At 49.6% G+C, this 9,403-nt stretch overlaps 1 protein-coding gene across 1 annotated transcript in view; it reads right to left on the bottom strand.

Annotated features, from left to right (window-relative positions):
- The window catches only part of Prtg (protogenin), a 98,339-nt gene that overhangs the window by 2,981 nt on the left and 85,955 nt on the right, over positions 1-9,403 (bottom strand). The window contains exons 17-18 of the mRNA XM_023724055.1: positions 3,179-3,361; positions 1,315-1,435 (exon numbers count right to left, since the gene is read on the bottom strand). Of these exons, the coding sequence (XP_023579823.1) occupies positions 1,315-1,435; positions 3,179-3,361 (304 nt within the window). The remainder of the gene's footprint in view (positions 1-1,314; positions 1,436-3,178; positions 3,362-9,403) is intronic.

Raw genomic sequence — 9,403 nt, 5'->3', positions numbered from 1 at the left:
TTTTTTTAAATTTAGTACAGGGTCTACAGGCTCTCACTACATAGATCAGACTCAGTGAATCTCCTGTTTTCAGCCTCCCAACCACTGGGATACAGGCGCGTGCCACCACACCCAGTCTCAATCACTGGTTTAGTGCACCCTGGGGTTGGGGCCAGCTCGGCACACCAGGGATTGAACCCAGGTCCCTATGCTCTGCCTAAGCAGGCGCTTTAGTCCACTGAGCTATGTGGCCAGGCCACAAGTGCTATAATTTACTACTGTGGCTTATATTTGTGCAAAATCACATTTTAACACTTGATATTATTTCCCTTCAGTTCTGCAGATTGTTACATTGACCTAGCAATTCAGTTGCCAATTAAGGATGGTAAATTTACAACAGTACTGCAATTCAGGTACAAGATTGTCAAAGTAAGAATCAGGCTACACAACTAAGCCAGTTCAAAATGCATAAAGATGTCAGAACTCTTTATTCATGTTGGGTTTTTTATGATAGGGTCTTGCTATATAGTTCAGGCTGGCCTTGAACTCCAGGTGGTTCTTCTGCCTCAGCCTCCTGAAAGCTGGGATTATAGGTGTGTACCACCATGCCCGGTAGAACTAAGTCTTTAACTAGCAGGTTTTCCAAAAATGTCTACAAATAGGCATCAGAGCCCTGAAAATTCTCCACCAACTAAGGGAGACTAGTGATGGGGCTTACCTAAAAAACTGTGATTTTTAACATTTTTTTAAAAAGAACCCTAAGCTGATATAGTGATACAGCACCTGCCTGGCAAGCACCAGGTGCTGAGTTTGCTTCCTGGTATCCAAAACAAACAAAAAAACCTTAAGAAAATTAATGAAGGCAAAAGCCAAAATAGAAAAGGTTAAAAAGTCAAGCTCACTGCATGCAAGTTACTGGTGAAAGTCTAACCTAAGTCAACCACTGAGGAGGCTGCCAGGCAGGCTCCAGCTAAGCTGCCCCTGCTCTTTCCGCCCAGGTGGGGAGTCTGTTCCCAGTGACCCTGCTTCCTCGCCACTGCTGCTTAACAGAAGATGCTTCAGGAGCCAGGAGTCCTTTCAGGAAACTAACCCGTGGGACCGAGGTGATGCTAACAACAAGATCCAGGCTCGAGAAAATGCTCTGCATTTCAAAATACTAAAGAAGTGAGGAAACCAGGTCCTTATTCGAGGCTTTGCAAATGGCGGTAACACAAGCTCCCCACAGAAGGAACACACTTCACAGCTGTGCAAGGCCAGCAACAGAACACCCAGAGGATAAGTCCTCACGATCCCAAGCCATGTGTGGTCTCACTGCTGTCCCAGCAGGGCACGCACCTGGCCTTGCTCCGGCAGATCAGGATGAGAACGCAGACCAGGATGCAGGTCAAGGCGGTGCCCACGCCCACTGCAATGCCTGCCACCGACTTCTGGTCCAGGTGGTCATAGCCCAAGTAGCCTGCAAGAGGCACAAGAGGCGCTTGCATCAGGCAGAAGTCAGCTGCTCACAACGCTCAGGTCTTTTCCTGTAAATGTTCCTCCCATAGGAAAAGCTTTGATGTTATTTATATTACTATATATGCTGTAATTGTGAATTTATCTTTGCTCAGTGATTTCAGAGATCCTTTATCTTCCAGTGGTGAATTTTTATTTATCTTTATGTGCTTGGTACAGGGTTTCACTATGCAGCTCAGACTCATAGTAATCCTCCTATTTTCAGCCTCCCCAGTGCTGGGATTACAGGTGTACGTCACCACATCCTGTCTCAGTCTCTGGCTCAGTGCTCCCAGGGACAGGGCCAGCATGGCATGTGGGGCCAGGGACTGAACCCCGGTCCCTGTGCTTGCCTAAGCGGGCTCTTAGTCCACTGAGCTATCTCACTGGCCCCAGTATTGAAGTTCTGGATCAGACATAACTCATAATTTACATCACAAATAGTACATAATGTAGATATTCTTTTGTGAGTGTGTGGTTTATGAGACTGAACCAGGGCTGCACACTGGGCAAACACTCACAAAGCTACTCCAGCTGACTGCCAACTCAGGATCCTCCCTCAGCCTCCCCAAGCTGGGAGTAGGCTGTGTCCTGCCCACACCTGTACCTCCTCTTGATGTGTTGAGGAGGAGCTTTCCTGTCTGCTACCTTAAAAGCAGACCTGCACGCTATCGTCTGGCACTGACATCCATTAGGATGGCACTGCCAAATTAACAGTGTCAGAGCCAGGGGTGGACAGGTCTGTTAGAACACAGGTGCCGAGCTGGGCTGGGCTCTGGGTCACCGCGTCCACAACACTGCTTCCTGATCCTTTCACAGCTGTCCTGAGGTGAGAGGCAACTGTGATATCTTCTCTGATGATGTTGAAGCTATGGTGGTCACCTCTTTCTGGGCCTTAAATCTGATAGCAGAGCTCTCTCCTTACACACACATACATGTATGCACAATGTACACATACACATACACCTTGACCAGGCTCAGGGCCTGGTCCTTCAAGACGGACCAGAGCTGCACAGCTGAAGAGAGGTGGCTTTCAAAGATATGTTTTCTACTTGCTTTTCTGCAGAGGAGCCATTTTCTTTCCAGAAAGGCTGCTTTCTTAGTGTGAAAGCTTATAGTAGGAGCCAGGCTCTCCTCAGCCTGAGCACCGCGGCCCCTCTGGACATGCATGCGCATACGTGTGTGTGCATATGAGTGTGTGTGTGCACGCAGGCGTTCTGTTCTGCGGGCTGCCTGGCTGGGAAAAGACGTCAGGGGCTCAGTGGTCTGCAAACCACCATTAATGCTGAGGTGGATTTGCTTCCGCCAAGGGTTACAGAGAAGAGCTGCAGCCCCAGACCACCAGAACCTCAGAGCACCAATTTAACACACAGGCACGCGCACATACATGTACGTGCTTCACACCCTGATAGCTGTAGGAGCTGAGATGAAGCATAGTGACCCTGAAAATTGTTTGTTTTTTTTTTTCTTTTTGTGGTACCGGGGATTGAACTCAGAAACTTGTGCTTGCCAGGCAAGCACTTACTCTACTGAGCTCTCTCCCTGGCCCCTGAAAATTGTTTTTTTCTTTAAAAAAAAAAAAAAAATCAGGGGCCAGGGAGATGGCTCAGTGGAATAAGTGCTTCCCCGGCAAGCACAAGGGCCTGAGTTCAATCCCCAGGTCTGAAAAAAAAAAAAAAAAGAATCAGTGAGTGGGGGCTTCACACACCTTTGGCATCCGTAGAATCTAAACGCTTGGGCCGCTGATTTGATCCAGCAGGGTCCTTTGGAAGCACTTCCAGCTCCACTGAGTTGGAAAAGGGCCCTTCTCCTACCTCGTTGGACGCAGAGATCTTGACAGTGTACACATCTCCGGCCACCAGATTTTCTAGCAGAGCCATGGTGATGGCCCCTGAAAACACATTAGTCACAAGTTCAGCGAACACCCACCAGCACACAAACATGGTCCTTCATTCTAAAAATACTTTTCGCATTATGAAGGTGTAGAACATTTGGAAAATACAGCCACAATTTCCCGGTGCCGGTGTTTTGACGTACTGGAGAAAGCTCAAGCAGGTGCCGCTTGCTGAGTCCACCTCTTTGTCTTGGTTTCCATGTAACATCGCACCATGTGCTCTTGCGCAGAACCTGTCTCTAAAGTTACAGTCAGAGGAGTCTTTATTTTATTTTTTTTAATTATTTATTTATTTTTTATTTATTGTGTGTGTGTGTGTGGCCAGCTCAGCCCACCAGGGGGCGGGGCTGGCTGGCATGTGGTGCTGGGGGATCGAACCGCGGTCCCTGATGCTTTGCTAAGCTTGTTCCAAGTAGGTGCTTTAGACCACTGAGCCATCTCACCAGCCCCAGAGGAGTCTTTAAACAGCAGCATGCAGTTCTGACTGGAGGGAGGTATTAGACTAGATACATGCCACATATGTAGGTCTCACATATGGATGGCATGAAGAAGGCCTAATCACGGGACAGTTCAAGCACACATACACAAAGAGAGAATGGCAGGTGGAATGAATCCAGACCACCAACTAGATCTCAGGCTTTTTAAACCCAGTGAGTCTTTCTTTTTTTCCTAAGCAGGAGTAAGGAAACCACCATGGTAATAGCTATGGTAGATGGTCTCTTCCTCCTTCCGCAATTCAAAACAACACAATTGTTGTGTAGAAAGAATGACTGTGTGCTTCAGGGGCTAATCATTATCTCAGAACCTCTCCATAAAGAAAAGAAACACGAAGCCCCGCTGCGACTCAGGATGCTGGAGGCCAATTCCCAGGCTAGCCGTGGGAAGGGCTGCTGGCCACTCGCCTAGCAGCCTTCGCGTTTGCGCAAGGTGCAGGGCACCCGCGAGGGCTCCTGTGTGGAGCAGGCTGCTTTCTGCGCTCCCTCTGTGGCTGCACCCTAGGAATGAACCTCCACTTCAGCGACTCGGCCTCAGTGCTGGCCTAGCACACTGCCCAGCTGGCCCATGCTGCAGTCACACGGACAGGCTGGCTCCCCCTGCGAGGACATGTGAGTGATCCTGGAGTGGAGGTCAGGACTTGAGTCACCTCTGCAGGTCACATGGTGTGAGGCAGCCAAGCCCCAGGGCAGCGCCAGGACCAGACACAACTTGTTCTCACCTTCTCTGTTTCACCTTGGCCAGAGAGCTCAGGCCATCTGAGTAGCCAACTGTGAGATAAACAAACCAACCCCATTTAGAACCAAGAAGCCTTCCCACTGCCACCAGGCTCCGGGCAGACGCCCTGGGACACATCAAAATGCACCAGAAGGGAGAACATTCCAATTTCTTCCCAAATAGAGACACAAGTTTCCATTTTATCATAGAATATGTGATTTTAAAAATGCTTGGCAAATCTTAGTTACTACTAGAAAAAAGTCTCTGCATTAAATTTTCTAGGTGAGTCAGCAGTGTGTGTGTGTGTGTGTGTGTGTGTGTGTACATTTCCCTTTTACCCACTACGTGTCTTCCTGCAGACACGAGGAAACTGGCATTCTGGATCACCTGAGCACGCCCAAGTCCTCCAGGACTTGGCGCCTGCCTCAGTCCTTGGTGCGGCATCTGCGCTAGTAGTGCTCTAAGTATCCGCTGGGCTTTCCCAGGCAAGATGGGGCAACAGCTCTGGGCGCCCCACAAGCACCACTAGGTGGGCTTTCAGCCGAACTCCTGGGTGCGGGCAGTTGCTCACATGCTTCTTCCTGGGGCAGCTCACGGCTGTCACCATAAATAGGGTAACACACTACACCGGCCAGTGCCTGGTGCTGTTTGCACTGGATGAAAGAAGTTTTCTCTCACCAGCCCCCTTCCCTTTTTTTTGGCGGAACCGGGGATTGAACTCCAGCCCTTGTGCTTGCCAGCCAAGCACTTCTACTGAGCCATCTCCCTAGCGCTCCCTCCCCTTCTGATTGACACAGTTTTCTCTTCTCTCAACACCTGAAGGTGGCTACTGAAAGCTCTGTGCAGGGTAATTCTTGGTCTGTGCCTCATGAAGGCTGCTTGAGACCCCAGATGGGCTCACTTCAAATGATAAGCACCGGGACTGGGCCAGCCCGAGCGGAGCCCTGGGCACGGAGCCAGGCTGGAGAGCTGGCAGGCACAGCCTCACACCTCTCTCCGGTCCTCCTGATTCACGCACAGGAGGGGCAAAGGCCCTGGGGGTGAGCTGCGAGCCCCGCACAGGGGTGCTGGCGCCGAGGTTCTGTGGTCTAGGGCCCTGACACCGTTTTCCTAGTAACCAGAGGCTCCACCAGCAACTGGAGCAGCAGTCTGTAAAACACGATGAGTGTGAGGCGTCACTGAGGACCAGCAGGGCTTACTGGGAGGTGCCAGGGAGGGACAAGCCACAGCAGGCCGAGGGCCGGTGGAGAGGCCAGAGCCAGGGCTGGAGCAATGAAGCCCCTGACCCAGGAATGTGATAAAAACCACGTGACAGACACACATTCCCCGGCCTCTCGCACACCCCTTTGCTCCGCCGATTTTAGGAAAGTCGTCATTAGCAGCACTTGCAAAAGTACACTATGTGCCCACTTCCGCCCGGCTGTGCATCGAGGTGGACCTCAGCTTGGCTGAGACGCAGTCGTTTCTGTGCCCCAAAGCCTCTAGACAGTTGCGGCCATCTGCCTGGCTCCTTCTGGCTTCGGCTGGGGGCTCTCTGTATGGCTTTGTACTGACTCTGCTCTCTGCCTTTGCGCTACAAGAGACACTGCTCAGCCCTCATCTGATACCTAGTCAGGCAATTGTTCCTTTTAGTGCTTGTTTTCCAGCTCCACAAGTTCAAACACACATGGACACTCCCTCGCTGAATCAGCCTCTCTACGTGGGAGTCTGTGAGACACCTCAAGTTTAACGTGTTTAAAATCAACTCGACTCCCCCAAGTGGCTTCTCTTCTTGTCCCACCTCTCTACCCTCCACACTCACCTACCATCGTATTTGGCCCGTCAGCTTGTATTCCAGGGGCATCTTTATGGGGGTGATATTGAGACAGGCGCTCGCTTTGCAGTGCACGACGGTCTTCAGCTCACTATGGAGCCCAGGCTCTCAAATCTGTGGTGATCCTCCTGTCTCGGCCTCCTGAGTGCCCCACCACACCCACCACCATCCCTCTCCAAACCTTGCCGACTGGATGGCTGTCTGGCCTCCACTCTTAACTTCTCTATTATCCTTTTCTCATGTGGCTACCAGAGCAATTCTTTTAAAATGCAAACCTGATCAAGACTCTTAGAATAAAATTCATGGCTTACGAAGTGCAGTTCTTGGTTAGCTCTTCCATTCCTTCTTCACTCACTCCCACTTCCCTGGCTTCTAATCCTCCTCCAGCGCTTCTGCCTCAGGGCCCTTGCGCCTGCCCCATGCGCTCCATACTGCTCCTTCCTAGAGTGCTGGCCTTGCTGTCTCCACCCCTTCTATCCCCTCCCTGTCATGGCTTTCTCTGTAATCTTTATGGCGGGACCTGCACGCTTCCAGAGTCTATGCTGGCACTGCTTACACTTTTGACAGGAAAGCTTTGTCCTGGCACTTGTCTGACAACTGAATGTGTGCTGGATCGTGACCCAGGGCGAGCTCCCAGAAAAGGCCCCTGCTTGTAGCGCTCACCGGGGTCTGTCTGGGTAGTGGGGTACTTGCCTGGCACGGAGGAGACCCGGTGCCACACACACACACACACACACACACACACACACACACACAGAGGAATCTGTCCCATAAACGTCTTCCTGCGATTGCTCACCCAACTCATTTGGCAAATAGAAGGTAAACAGAGTCCTTTATGGCAGGATTTTGAATCTCCAATGTGACTATCTAGTAGGAATCACGTGTGGTGATTCTCAAACTTATTTATAATCATAGAAGAAAGTTTTGAAGAAGGAACATCTTTATCATCTCAGGAAACTCAAAGAATAGAGAAAAACTGCTGAGACACAGGATAATTTCTTCCAGTGCCTCATAGATTTGAAAATAACTGAGTAAACGGTGCTGAATTACTGCAGAGAGGACAGAAAATGCTGTGATTTCAGAGTCACTTTAAAGTACGCGCAAGCACAACATCAACATTTCTGCTCAACCATTCTGCCATGTACCATTTCAGCCAAAATTCGTTCACCAGAGATATTTTTAAAATGTTTTGGTGTGTGAAAAATACTTTGCTCCATTTGGTGCTACGTGAATTAAACATGTATAAGCTTGATATACGTAAGACTGCTAAATTATGGGACTGAGCTCTTTTTACCCAACCTTTTCTATGTTATCGCCTCTCTAAAAGTTGCTATGCTTACATGCAAAAGACAACTTTGCATTTTATTGTTTCTTTAAATGTTGCATTGCACTCCTTGTTTTCGATTAAATCTGGGTAAATCAACGCCTTCCTATGTTCCCTTTCAACACTACTCCATCGGCTCTACCTGTGTCGCGCACTGGTTCTAGCAGCAGCACCAGCTCTTTACAAGTCACACATGACACGGCCCTCGCTATGCGCGGCCCCAGCGGCCTGGGCGCCACTCCGACAGCGCGGCTCTCCCGGCTGTGAAACCTTAGATGCCCACCTGTCCTCCCTGCCAAGGCGCCAATGAGGAAATGCTGCTTTCTGAGTTCTTTCCAAAGTTATCTTTGAAAAAAGGCAAAAAGAAAACATTTCTTTTTAGGCAGGTACAAAAGAGGGAGAGTCTCAGAAACTGATGCTCACATAATAAGAATTCCTTATTAATATTTAGGCCAGGGCTGGCCAGATAGCTCAGCGGATTAAAAGTGCCTGCTTAGGCAGATGCAGGGGCTGGAGTTCGATCCCCAGCCTGCCTTGCCAGCTCTGCCCCCTGGGCTTGATTAGATGGCGACTGAGACTTGGCGTGGTGGTGCGTGCCTGTAATCCCAGCACTTGGGAGGCTGAAAACAGGAGGATCCCTATGAGTCCGATCCTGTAGACCCTGTACTAAGTACATAATCTGTATCTATCTGTATCTGTGTCTACATTTAGGACACCTCATTAAGTCAGGGTTGGCATTTGGTCAAGCACGGTCACTAACTCATCTAGGAGTAATTTAAATTGAATTACATGCTTTAAAACCATGCTCAGCCCCGACCGCTGTCACAGCCTGATCAGCCTGAGCTCGGCTGCGTGCTGCTGTGACAGGACGGCCGCAGCTGCTGCTCCAGCACAGCAGCACGCAGCTCTGTGCTGGCCCCGCCCCTTCCAGCTCTCAGCCTTCCTTTGCTGCCTCTAGACTTCTCTGACCCTAACTTTGACACAACGTCCACGTGAGCACAGAACTCCCTGCTGATGCCAGACAGAACTACAACCAAGGAGTGGTAAGAAAAATCAAACTGTTTTCAGCTCTAGAGCTGTCTGGGAAGCAGGCAGCAACGCTGACAGGTTCGTCACTGACATGTGGTGCTCTCGTTTCCTCAGTGATCAGAAATCACTACTTTTGATAATAAACAGCAGGAATTTACAGCTATCAAAGCCCCAGCTGTTATCATTTTCTTATTTTACGACTGTAAATAGTCCATCCTTTCATTTTCCTGTCTGTCTGTCTGTCACGCTCTCTCTCTCTCTTATTTGTTGGGCAAACAGTTCTTTTCCCAGCATACTTACCTGAATTAAGGAAGTACCAAAATATCAGGCAGTACTATTTATGTAACAGATCATCTAAATCTACTATATGGAACCTGCCCACATGAAAGATTAAGATTTTTTAAAGGATACAGGCTGAGCATGGTGACATACACCTGTAATCCCAGCACTCAGGAGGTTGAGGCAGGAGGATCACTATGAGTTTGAGGCCAGCCTCAAATTGGGCTACACAGTCAGTTCAAGGCTATGGCTAAACTGCAGGGTGAAACGCCATCACAGAAAGACAAATAAATAATAAATGAAGGGAGTCCTAGCCCAGGTCTGTGAGTGTGTGGAGAGCTTCCTGCTACCCTGCGCCGGCGGGATCAGTCCCAGCCCAGGT

The sequence above is a fragment of the Octodon degus genome, unplaced genomic scaffold (genome assembly GCF_000260255.1).
Source record: "Octodon degus isolate 3935 unplaced genomic scaffold, OctDeg1.0 scaffold00105, whole genome shotgun sequence".
Lineage (NCBI taxonomy): Eukaryota > Metazoa > Chordata > Mammalia > Rodentia > Octodontidae > Octodon > Octodon degus.
The sequence above is the reverse complement of the archived record's forward strand: the minus strand, read 5'-3'. Positions and strand labels throughout refer to the sequence as shown.